Source organism: Tachypleus tridentatus, chromosome 4, assembly GCF_004210375.1.
Source record: "Tachypleus tridentatus isolate NWPU-2018 chromosome 4, ASM421037v1, whole genome shotgun sequence".
In the NCBI taxonomy this organism is placed as follows: domain Eukaryota; kingdom Metazoa; phylum Arthropoda; class Merostomata; order Xiphosura; family Limulidae; genus Tachypleus; species Tachypleus tridentatus.
The window spans coordinates 5,262,796-5,276,749 of record NC_134828.1 but is presented as its reverse complement, the minus strand read 5'-3'; the positions used below and the strand labels follow the sequence as shown (position 1 = coordinate 5,276,749).

Below are 13,954 nucleotides of genomic sequence, written 5' to 3'. Positions count from 1 at the left end.
TGGATAATATTCAACTTGAGTACTTTTTTGTTTCAAAAACAAATTCTGTGCTATTCTATCTCAATGCCAGCATTCTCCTGTCTCTGATCTGGCTGTCTCAGCACTAGAAGGCTCAAGTCAGATTGCCAGAGGTGGCTTTTCTGAAATGAAGTGTTGCTTAATTTGAACATTCACACCTGTTAGCTTCATTTGGGTAAAGAGTATATCTTGTTCAGGTATGGTGCAGTATCTTCTAGATAGGAATCATTTCATGGATACTTTCAGATGACTTTGAAGGGTGCTCATCTAAGTAAATTTACAAAAGTTGTTCAATGTATGATTCTAGCTGCAACTGTGCGAGGAAGTAAGCAATCGTATTGGTATTTAGAAGTTAATATTTTCCTACCCTTAAAATATATTCCCGATGAATATTTACACTTTCCACAAGTTCTCCCTACTTCAGCTGTCGTCTATTTCAATCTGGAAGTAGGTTCAACTACACGGAGGAAATCAGATGCAACAGGAGATCTTGTTGCATTCCTATTGGTGGAGGACTGTTGCAAGCTTAAATGCAACTGAAGCACGTGGAATTAGGTGGGAGTTTAAAAACTGGTGACAAGTAAAAATTTGTGCACTAGAGGGCAGGTAAATCAATAATAGCTACAACTGTTAAGTAAGTATCTATCATATATATTTTCATTGTAGGAAAATATTAACTTTGAAATATTGAGAAAACAGCCTTTGGGTTTCTAAGTGACAAATGTTATTAATATCAACATTTTTCTCTGTGCATGAAAATAACAAATTTGAAGGTTATGACCAACTATTTTAAATATCTTAGAGAAAATAGTTCTTGGCACTAAAAATAATGTTTAAGTACTACTTTAAGGCTTCTTTGAAAAGTTAAAATAGATTTGAGAATTTGTTTATATACAAATGATGGCCAATATTTTTAAAAATGTTTTCTTCATTCAACACCATAATTGTTAAGGTTTTATACTGTATTTTTTATATCAATTGTAATAGATTTTTTGGTTATCATAGTTCATCTACACAAGCTTATATAGAATGAATGGTTCCAGGGTATTGATTTGGGGCAGATAAAGAAACAGATCTTATTTTACACACTTCCAATATCAAATTCATATTAATGTGTAAATAAAATAAGTGATTTCTATCATTAATTTTAGTAATTTAATATTATGTCCCTGCCACCTAATGTTGAAAAATTAAAATAATAAATCATGAACCAAATTATCAGAATCCAAAAATATACTAATAAAATTTTATCAATTATATTGTCCCAAACTGGTTCTCAACTGAAGCTCTTCCTTCTTAAACTATATTCAACAGGTATGGATGAGCTATTATGTTTAGTCTTATATTTTGGAGCTGCAAGTTACATAATGAAATTAAATTTAAAATGTTTCTAAATAATTTGGTAAAATACATATGTAAAAGTACAAAATAACATTGGTAAATCCTGTGTTATTTAGTTATAACAAGGTGAGAATCTATTCATTCTCAAATACAGACAGACATTTTAAAAATCCTTAAATTGTCTAAGCTGTCTGTTAACAAACTTGGAAGTTAAAAATGCTCAATTTTTTTCTAGATGATATCTCGTGACCAATGAGTGTTTCTAGCTATACAATACTATTGACAAAGAAACAGAATATTACATATGACACTTAGAAAACTCAAATTATGTAAATACATTCCACAGTATTTTGTCCTGTTATAAACCTATAAAGTACAAAATCAAATTACAGACTAAATACATTTTATTTAAATCTATATTAAACACATTCACGTTCATTAGATAAACTGGACCAATTGAACCACAATTATTTTGGTAAATAAAATTTTGCTTCCTAATACTATGGTATTTAAAACAAGTCTTATTTTATTGACATTCCACAACCTACTGTTTGAAATAAGTTGTTTACAGAATAGTTCTCCCTTTCCATCACCTCATTATAAGTTAACAAATAAAATACTGGTATTTTTGTGATACCTCAGCAGCATTTTCTTCTTTGTAGATGATTTTATATATTCTTCCATTTGTAACAAAACTAGATAAGAATTCACATTTTAATTTGAAAGGATAGAAGATGGTTTTTACTTATTCTCACATTTTAAAGAACTTACTTTATATATGCTATAGTTCATAAAACACTTTAAAACTATAAGAAAAAGCATCTTTGTATTTTTTTAAAATCTATTTCCTAAAATATGAATTAAGAAAACAGTCTTTATGATACAGAATTGTAAAATATTAAATTATTTTTTACAAACTGATAAAACAAGGAAGTTGTTGAACGACCTGAAATATAAACACTAAAATATTTATTTATGTCCTTGGTTCTTTAAAACAAATACAAATCAACCCTTCTCGATATCCTCTTGCATCCTGTGACTGCAAATACTGGCATAGATGGTGGGAAAAATTCTGTTTCTTCCAAGAGTTTTGAAACAATATAAGAGTGGTTATCAATTATGCCTCGATGTCGGAGCTCTTCTCTGATACAGTGCTCAACATGATGCCTTTGTAAAGGCAACAAAGGAATTAGATGGGTGGCGATTTGAGGCTTGCTAGGCGAGACACCCAAAACCTCTCTCTCGAGATTTGAAAATAGGTATTCTTCGGGTATGTTGTTATGTTGACCACTCATTTGGAAATGATTTATCACTATTTCATTCAGCTTTGAATACTGGTTGTTTGAGATACATAAAAATATCACAGGGAAAGAACTGCAGCTATTTCCTGAAAGAAGCCAACTGTCTAATATTTCCTGGACTTTCTTAAGAAGGGAATGGCTTGCATCATCAACAATGAACAGGTGAGGTCTATCACCAGCAGCCAGTCTCTCCACATAACTTGACAACTGAGAGAACTCAGGAGGAATTTTTAAATAAAGAGGAACAATAACCTTGTGGACAGAATCCACAGGAAAAAAAGAAGCTAATACTTTAGATATTAGGGACTTCCCTGTTCCAGTTCCCCCAACTAGCAGCAGTGACAGTGGTCTTGAAAAGGTTCCTTCCTCAGATTGTAAATAGTCAGACAACAAGTTTATCAATTTTTTAATAGCTATTTCCTGTCCAACCACTTGACTTTGTAATGTCTGTTCTAAAGAATGTATAGGAAGACTCCAAGTGTTGTTTGATCTCACAAACATGTAATACATCATAAACATTACAAGTAACACAGAAAATGTTAAACACCACCAACCAATGGTACACTTACAGACGTGAGTGCTATCAGTACGGTTTTGAAGGACAAGTTTTGCTGGAACTACTGACCTTATGGATTCATTCTGTCTGACCAAGGCTTTGGAATTACTAGTGGTAAAATTTTCTTCTCTCTTCTGTTTACGTAGGAACAATAATTTTCTTGGGTGAGGTTGTACAGGACTACTTAGATTCCCTGAAGAAAAACAATAAAAGATTTGATGTACATCATATAGGAGTCTTCTACAGATAAAACAGTTAAAATCATGTTTTAATAAACTTAAGATCAAATACTCTGTCACTTTTATTGGTGACTATTTCTAAATAAACAATACATTTAGAATTCACACAGTAAAAACAAAATATCAGATTATCTGAATGGTGCAGTAATCATAACAACAGACAAGTGATAACTGTACCAAAGTATGTACAAAACCCTAAACACAATTGTCCTGAGAGTTTGTTATATTAAGAAACAAAACGTATACAAGAGTTCATCAGATGTGATAATGGTTAACCACCTAAATCAATGTTGTTTTGTGAACACCAACCAACGTTGCTTATTCTCAAACTTCAACATCTAAAATCACAAACATCTGGTTACTGATCAAGACAGTTAAGTCAGATTTCTAGACATTGAACAAAAGTATAGTCGAAATCTCTGTATAAAGACATAATACAAGGTTGGTAATATGCACAAGGTCAAATACAACTACTAATAACCTTTTAAATGTTCAGTTTCCAAACCTACACATCATAAGGAAGTGACATCCATGAGAGGATAGGATGATCATCACACTAGTTTCCTATCAAGAATCTGGGGTCAGTACTTGCACTGATTTTGGGTATGCCATGAGAATCATCATAGATGAATTGATCCAGGAATTAACATCTGATATCAAAATGATACTTATCCTATCAAATCATCCCCATCAACCACAACACAGGCTGGCACCATCCAAAAGCAATAACATCCTTGAAAGATGAGAACAAGGGTCAGCCAAGGATAGTACCTAAAAAATCCCACATACTACCACTGTAATCAAAGACACACATGAAGAAACTGGGGAAGACAGAGAACCCAAATTCATGTAAGAACTTACTTTGATTGGTTCAGTCTAATACAAAACCTCTACACTAAGAACTGACTATAACACAAAGGTAGGATAAGGTCTACCAATTGAAGGGGTGAACTTCAATAATGATGGTTTAACTCCAGTGGTTGTATAAAGCATATCAGGAGGCCATGTCATTTAATAAGGTGACAGCTCAACTCCAGTGTTTCTGTAAAAAGAAGCTGGAGGTCATGTAAGTTATGGCTCCACTCCCATGGTTGTGTAAATAGGATCAGGAGGCCATATCAACCAGAATATGCAGCTCAACTTTGGTGGTTGCATTAATGTAAGCAGGAGGCCACATCATCTGTGAAGGTAACAACTCTACAACAGTAGTTGTGTAAATGGTGTCAGGAGGCCATGTCATCCAATAAGAAGATGGCTCAACCCCAGATTTGTTGTGTATATTGGATAAAGAGGTAACATCAAGCAGTAAGGTGATGGCTCAACTCTTCAGGAAAAGGTAAGATGTCTAAGCTGATGGGAGGAAATAAGGAACAATGTATGGGAGAAAGAAGGCAGGAAAGAATAGGCCAAACAAACCAAAAATGGAACCACTTCGTAAGGGCAGAAGGTGAAAAATCACAAACTTAAGAGGATTGCCAGGGGGATAGAATTTTGGATAGAAATAGCAGAATGAAGGATCCTGATTGGATAACAGAAGTTCATCTGGATTCAGTCTAGGGTAAAGATGGAACATAGGAGGAAGAGAAATAGGAGAAAAGGATGAACAAGATCTCAGAAAGAAAGGAAGGACTAGGATTAGTATAAAGGATAAGTAGGCTGATAAAAGGTATGTGAATGTCAATGGCAAACAAATCAGACCATTGATGTCCAATGACCTAGGGAAAAAGGAAATATGTTTTAAGGGGCAGATGAAACATGGAACATGAGGAAAATGATTCAAACAGATGTAAAGTGATGGCATGAAGGACCACATGAGGACAGTAAGAACAGGGGAAATGAAAACACTATGGTATTAGGAAAAATGGAATTTATGGGATAGAACCACCAAATATTTGCAAAGCAAAGAGGCCAACGATGAATGGTAAAAAACAACAACAACAACAAAAAAACAAATAAACAGGTAAAAATTCCATAACACAAGTAACAGAAGGCTTGTTAGTAAGGAATCCCCTGTCAGGAGACCACCAGCAGAAGGCTTTCCACATACATAGGTATCCTTCCATGGAAGATGGCCATACGGAACTAGCTAAAAAAAGAAGCAACTTGCTGTGTGAAACTGGATAGTCTTGCCAAGGACAGGCCAAAAGCCAGGCATGAAGATGCAGGACAGTGACATTTGGATTTAAAATATGAGATCAAGTTGACAAAGAAGGAAGAGGGATAGGAGCAGACATTGTAAATCTCGGAAACAATGTTTTGCTTTCCAATATGGTGCAATCAGAAGGACTCAACAATTACTGAAGTGGACAAGAGAAACCAACTGAATTGGAAGGTACACATGTAGGTATTTGTGTGACCAATTCTGACTGACATCATTGACTGCTAAAGCTAATGGATGCAGTACTGGTACCCAAAAGAGAGGAACTTCATATTGAGGCCTAAAGCACATGCATCTAATTAAGGAGAGCCCCTATCAATGACAAAGGTTCCTGAAAATGAGAGGATCTAATACCCACTCCATTGGATAGATCTGGTTTGGGTGCCAAAGACGATCCTCCAACAGATTAAAACCACCTGGCACGTGACAAGCTATAAGATTAATGTGACGTGCATTAGCCCAGTATAACAAATCCAACATCCGAAACGTAGATCACTGGATCAGGTGTACCCTTGGTGATTGATATGTACCACTACCATTGAGTTGCATGAATGAACCATCACCAGTCAATGATGGATAAGAAGAGAAAGTGATGTAATGCCCAACATACTACCAGAAGTTCGAGAACATTTACATGCAATACAGTTTCATCCTCACATTAATTACCCAAAGCTTCCTACTGATGGCCACATATCCCCCCAATCCTTGAGGAGATGCATCAGTGAAAGGATGTAAATGTAGGGAGGAAGTGGCTTTGTCCTACCACCATTATGAATCATCTTTCAGAGAAGGAGGAAGGGAAGTGGTGGTGGAAAGATAATCTTAATCAAGGTTCCATCAACTGGGAAGAGGCTACTGAATGGGCTTCATAAGGATAAAACTGTGAGGGATAAGTGCAATCATGAAGGACCTCATCCCCAAAAGTGATAGAACTTTGTAAGTAGGTAGTAACTTAGCAGAGACAGCATGGTGAACAAAAAGTTCTGTGGAATAAAGTTGTAAAAAAGGAGGCAGAGTATGACTGATATTGGTGTCAGGAAGACCCACAAATGGGTGAGATTCTAAGTGGGTAAAGGAATAACTTTTCCAGTTTCATCAACCAGCCCACCCAAGTAACCACAGAAAGGAGCTGATATGAGTGGCTGATTCCAGATCCCGATGAATCAGTTGTCTCATGCCCATTTCTAGCTAAGTAAATTCAGGTCATACATTGTCTAACAAATTAATGAACTTTTACGTCTGGTCAAGTAAACAAAGGTCATAGATTGTTTAACAAATATTATTAAAATTTTTCTTCTAGCCAAGTAAACTAAGGTTGTACGATGTCTAACAAATGTTACCAAACTTTTACTTCTAGCAAAGTAATTAGAGGTCGAACATTATCTAACAAATGTTACCAAACTTACTTCTAGCAAAGTCACCAGAGGTTGTACATTGTCTAACAAATGTTACCAAACTTACTTCTAGCAAAGTCACCAGAGGTTGTACATTGTCTAACAAACGTTACCAAACTTTTACTTCTAGCCAACTAACCTAAACAGAGGGGCAGATGACTGATTAAAAGACAAAAATAGTAAGAAATTTGAAAACTTCATGTTATTGTCTTAAAATAATGAGTTCAACTGATATGTAGATGCTTTTCTATAACTCAAAGTGTCTTCTTATGTTTCTTCCTCATGTAACATTTATTATTTTTAAATGGAAAATTCTGGTATAAATCAACCTTTCTCACAGATCCAATACTTTAAAAAGACTTGAACAATACAGTTTCAACTAAACAGCTGCACATTACATGCATGCCAAAACAATTCCAGTGAAATAAGCATCAACATACATGTACAAGATGGACCAGTAAAGCTCATTGTCTGCTGAGGTTGGATAAAGGAAGGTTTTATTGTGGACTGTGATGAGTCCTGAATTGATCTGGTTGAAACTTGAGCAGACCCTATAAAGTTTAAAGCATATATTTTACAGCCAGTTCTCTAAACATTATGCAAGTCTTATAAAACTTGAACCTAAAATTAATAATTATAATTATTTTTATAAAGCTAAAGAATTAAATTGTGTGTCTAGATTCTCTTAGTCATTCTTTTGAACGTCAAAGATGCTTTAAACGCTACATCACAAACAAATTAGTCATTGTTTTGAACGTCAAAGATGCTTTAAACGCTACATCACAAACAAATTAGTCATTGTTTTGAACATCAAAGATGCTTTAAATGCTACATCACAAACAAATTAGTCATTCATTTGAATGTCAAAGATGCTTTAAACTCTAACCCAAAAATACGTTAGTCATTCTTTTGAACATCAAAGATGCTTTAAATGCTACATCACAAACAAATCAGTCATTCTTTTGAACATCAAAGATGCTTTAAATGCTACATCACAAACAAATTAGTCATTGTTTTGAACATCAAAGATGCTTTAAACGCTACATCACAAACAAATTAGTCATTCTTTTGAATGTCAAAGATGCTTTAAACTCTAACCCAAAAATACATTAGTCATTCTTTTGAACATCAACGATGCTTTAAATGCTACATCACAAACAAATTAGTCATTCTTTTGAACATCAAAGATGCTTTAAACGCTACATCACAAATGCATTAGTCATTCTTTTGAACATCAAAGATAGTTTAAATCCTATCAAAAATAAATTTATTTCTTAATTATCAAGTCTAGTCAAAAAGATCAGCTTTTTCATTCTTATTCTAATATTAAAAAATTGCTACTTGCATTAGAAAGTTTGATTTGTAGGAAATATTTATTAATATTAATCTACAAAATAATATTAATATCTCATTTATATTGTATCTCATAAGGAAATTTTTATTAATATCTCATTTATATTGTACCTCATAAGGAAATTTTTAAACAATGTTTTCCACATTAAAATGAAAAAAATTGTACTTTTAAAAATGTAGTTCGGTCTGTGACACTAGCAATACCACAAAATATTCTGTAATGAATTGGAAACATCAGATAAAACTATGAATTAAAGAAGTTTAATTAGAGAGATATAATTAAAGATTTATATGACTATAAATGTGGTGATTTAAAAAACAACTTAGGAATAAGGTCAGTGTTTATGAAACAGCTAGCTAACAACAATAATTTTCTTACAGATAAACAAAATGTTAAAGTGACATACTGGACCATTGAAAGACTGTAGTTTTAATACATATTCTATTATACCAGAAGACCTTAGCAACATTCATAACTCAGAGCATTTTATAGGAAATTCTGGAATAGACTTCAATTGTGTTAATATCCATTGGTTACAAGACTGAGAGACTGGACACTGGAGTTGTTTGAGAACTAGATTGTGTCTAATGTTATTATTTTCAATTTAGTTGGGTCAGTAGATGCTGGACACATGTTTGAGGATTGGAGAGTTTCTAATGTTGTTATTTTCGCTTTGGGTAGGTCAGTGGACACTGGACAGATGTCTGAGAACTGTAGAATTTCTAATATTATTATTCTCACTTTGGATAAGCCAGTAGACACGTCTGAGAACTAGAGAGTTTCTAATGTTATTTTCATCGTGGGAAGACCAGTGGACACACGTCTGAGAACTAGAGAGTTTCTAATGTTACTTTCATCGTGGGAAGGCCAGTGGTTACACGTCTGAGAGCTAGAGAGTCTCTGATGTTATTTTCATCATGGGAAGGCCAGTGGAAACTGGACATGTGTTTGATAATTAAAGAAAGGGGAGGGTAATGAATTTCTTTATAAACAACAAAACAGTTAGTCTTACATCTGTAGTCGTAAAAACTGTTTCTGATAAAGAAGTCTAAATATCATTTACAGAAACATAAAACTGTAAAAAGTCAATAAAGATTCAGTAAAAAAACAAAAAAAACATACTGGATGAGAATGGCATGGAAGAAAGTAAAACACTGTTATTAAAGGAGTCCAGTAAAACTAGACCATTGTAACAAGTGGTGTTCCTCATGTATGGGCATTTGTTTTTATCTTATGTGCATTAATGACACTGAAAAATGTATGACTGTTCAAGTCTACACATTTCTAGTTGTAATGAAAATGTACTAAACATACTTTAATTAACTGGCAAGATTTATAGCACATGTAAATGATTAATTGGTAAGTTTAATCTGACATATGGTTTTAATTCTATTACAGACAGATTTCAGGTAATGTATTTTGGTTATCATAATTAAGTTTATACATTTAAAACACATTTTACACAGTTAACAGATATTTATATGCATCGGTAAGTCACTTTCATTTTATTTATCTGTATCGGTAAATCACTTTCATTTTATTTATATACATCGGAAAGTCACTTTCACTTTATTTATATACATCGGAAAGTCACTTTTACTTTATTTATATACATCGGAAAGTCACTTTTACTTTATTTATATACATCGGAAAGTCACTTTTATTTTATTTATATACATCGGTAAGTCACTTTTACTTTATTTATATACATCGGTAAGTCACTTTTATTTTATTTATATACATCGGTAAGTCACTTTTATTTTATTTATATACATCGGTAAGTCACTTTTATTTTCCAAAATATAAAAGGAAATTTCTTCTTTTCCTTCCTTGAGTGGGTAAGTGAGAACAATATTAAAAAGGCCATATAACTTCTTGTTATTCATATTTTAAAAACAAACTTTCTCACTGAGTGGGTAAGTAGGAACAGTATTAATAAGGCCATATAACCTCTTGTTATTCATATATTAAAAACAAACTTTCTCACTGAGTGGGTAAGTAGGAACAGTATTAATAAGGCCATATAACCTCTTGTCATTCATATATTAAAAACAAACTTTCTCACTGAGTGGGTAAGTAGGAACAGTATTAATAAGGCCATATAACCTCTTGTTATTCATATATTAAAAACAAACTTTCTCACTGAGTGGGTAAGTAGGAACAGTATTAATAAGGCCATATAACCTCTTGTTATTCATATTTTAAAAACAAACTTTCTCACTGAGTGGGTAAGTAGGAACAGTATTAATAAGGCCATATAACCTCTTGTTATTCATATATTAAAAACAAACTTTCTCACTGAGTGGGTAAGTAGGAACAGTATTAATAAGGCCATATAACCTCTTGTTATTCATATATTAAAAACAAACTTTCTCACTGAGTGGGTAAGTAGGAACAGTATTAATAAGGCCATATAACCTCTTGTTATTCATATATTAAAAACAAACTTTCTCACTGAGTGGGTAAGTAGGAACAGTATTAATAAGGCCATATAACCTCTTGTTATTCATATATTAAAAACAAACTTTCTCACTGAGTGGGTAAGTAGGAACAGTATTAATAATGCCATATAACCTCTTGTTATTCATATATTAAAAACAAACTTTCTCACTGAGTGGGTAAGTAGGAACAGTATTAATAAGGCCATATAACCTCTTGTTATTCATATATTAAAAACAAACTTTCTCACTGAGTGGGTAAGTAGGAACAGTATTAATAATGCCATATAACCTCTTGTTATTCATATATTAAAAACAAACTTTCTCACTGAGTGGGTAAGTAGGAACAGTATTAATAAGGCCATATAACCTCTTGTTATTCATATATTAAAAACAAACTTTCTCACTGAGTGGGTAAGTAGGAACAGTATTAATAAGGCCATATAACCTCTTGTTATTCATATATTAAAAACAAACTTTCTCACTGGTAAGCTTATCATATTTACTTTATTTCTATATTTTTCATTATTTATATTAAAAATATTAATGTATGTAATTAACTGTTAATTTAGTCTGTACAGAGGATTGAATATGTTATATATTAAAAAGATTTTGCAGACATATCAACAAATCATGTAACAATCACAGCCTGTATAAACTTAAGAGGGAACAAATGTACCAGAATTACATCATGCTATTGTTTGGTATTTTGTTGAAAGTGTCATACCATTAATCACTTGAAGGTCTGATATGCAAGTCTTACATGTGATTCAAAATAATTACACACTCATAAAATTGAGTTCAGAACAATGATTTAAAAATTCCAGGACAAGGATATTCCTTTCACCTTAAGGCATTAGAAAATAAAAAAAAGAACATGGATCAACTTGGAGCACCAGGACCACGTGGATAAAAGAGACTTGCAAACAATTATACACCAGCTTTGTTAAACAAAGTGCAGCATCTTGCAATAAGTGAGAATCATCTCACAGAACACAAGGATCTCAATCTGGAAAAGTAATACATAATCACTATACTGTTATAATCATTCAAACATTATGAATCTCAAGCTGCTAAATAAGGAAGACATACAAGTGTTATCAGACTGAGAAAAAGGACACTGGGAAACTGCTGTCCAGTACAATAAATTGATTACAGAAAGACTTCAGAAATGATGGGGTGTTTTGGACACGACAGTGTTATCACAGTGATTTCTGCACTGGAAGATAAACTACATGGCTGTTGTCAAGAAGTATGGTTATCAGAAAGAATATGAACAGACATACCAATATGACCATTATGATGTAATGAGGCTTCAAATTCATTTTAATATAATGCATTTAAACTTCTTTACAATGTTATTCATAGAGTTACATACTGTCCTCAGTTATTATACGAGGGGTTTATAGATTAAAGTTACTCTGTACTAATGTTATTTCTTGTTAGGTAAATAAACATTTCAAATATCAATAACAAGTCAGAAAATCCTGTGAAAAGTACCAATTTTTAGCAGTTTCTCTTGTTATTTTGGATTAATCAATAAAAATAAAGACTTGCATACTCAATGATAATAAATGATTTTCATATCTCACAAATACAGTTTGGACAAAAATATAAAACACCAAACTTCAATAGATTCTACTTGCTAATTTTCTCTGTGTATAACACTTCTCGTATCGTTGTTACTTCATTGAAAACATAAATTCAAAACTTATGGTGCTGAACTAACTGGCTGGCTCAATAATCAATCAATAATCTATATAACCTGCTATCCTCTCTCTCCATTTTTTACATTCATATTTCCTACACTCCCAAGAAATTTCAAATGTTAAGCCCCGTGCTATAGTAACATGTTATTAACATACTCTTCGGTGAAACAATACAAACATTTAAATTAAACACAGCAAACAACACTCTCCCCTCTTACTGAATTATAAAGTCATCTGAACAATTATTTACATAAAAACAATTGTACATTATTCTAAAACTTCTATACTTAGTAAAGCAATTCCTCTATTAAGTATCAATATTATTATTTAACAAGACATTACTATAGTTACTGTGAAGAATGATACAAAGCTTTCATTTTTTTCAGTTATTAACTGTCTAGTCACCATTTTTTTTTTTTTTTCCTTTACATGTATGGTATGAAGATGGAGTAACCCCTGCCCTTTATTAATACTTTCTGTCTTGGCTTTATAGCCCTTCTACCAAGGAAACCCCTGGAGCTCAGCCTCTGATGGTAGCATATAAATGATTTAGACAGGAACCTCTCGCTCTTTAGCAGATCATCTTCATACACGAGTCAAGGACTCCAAATCTGTATCTGAACCTTTGACTCAAGTGATGTAATGTAAAAAAAAAACTTTTGGCACCAAAAGATTTTGCATTTATATGTACCTTAAAGTGCAATCTAAGCATATTTTAGGGTCTAATATGGATTTATTTAATGCATACAAAGAAACCTTCCAAATGTGTGCCCATTCATTGTTTTTGGAGGGAGGCATTGAGATATTCATAACATTCCAAAAGTAACACAAGAAATTGCCTTGAAATGTTCATCTAAACTGCATTTGCAATACAGAAAATTTATCTTAAATTTACAACAGTCCTGAAATTATTCTAAATTTACACATTTGAAACTGAGCTGTTTATTAAGATATTATACTTGTCATGGTACATTTCCAACATATTCTACAACCTAGTTTTCCTTCCAATAACCATTTACTGAATATCTAAATTAGTGATTGATGACACTATACCAATAGTTAACAAATACTAATGTAACATTATTTTCAAATTTTGTTGAAGATGAGATAATTGTATTCTGAAAAACTTCTATAAATAAAAAAGAAAAGTTTCTGTTTTGTCAACACTTCATCTTTATTATTAGACTTCTATTATTGTGACCAGAAGTCCAATCTTTAGTTGCATAACTGTTACATACTACACGAAAATGTCCTGTTAATAGACTGAAACTATTCAAAGCTAGTCTAACACCACATCTATTCTGCATAAACGCTATTCTTAATATTTAATATACACTCTTTCTCTATGCCAATAATTCACACATATCCACTATAGGAGTGAAATTTAATTTTCCTTTTCATGGAACTTTACGACCAATCAAACTCTCTTTCTTCATTTACAGGTAA

At 32.6% G+C, this 13,954-nt stretch overlaps 1 protein-coding gene across 5 annotated transcripts in view; it reads right to left on the bottom strand.

Moving 5' to 3' along the window:
* Positions 1-965: 965 nt before the first annotated feature.
* Positions 966-13,954, bottom strand: part of LOC143248482 (torsin-2A-like) — a 33,471-nt gene continuing 20,482 nt past the window's right edge. For 4 of the 5 annotated variants that reach the window (XM_076496883.1, XM_076496886.1, XM_076496885.1 and 1 more), the window contains 2 exons: positions 7,448-7,558; positions 966-3,409 (listed from right to left, as the gene is read on the bottom strand). In XM_076496883.1, coding sequence (XP_076352998.1) covers positions 2,349-3,409; positions 7,448-7,558 — 1,172 coding nt within the window. In that variant the 3' untranslated portion in view covers positions 966-2,348. The remainder of the gene's footprint in view (positions 3,410-7,447; positions 7,559-13,954) is intronic. The other variant, XM_076496887.1, reaches the window with a different exon arrangement.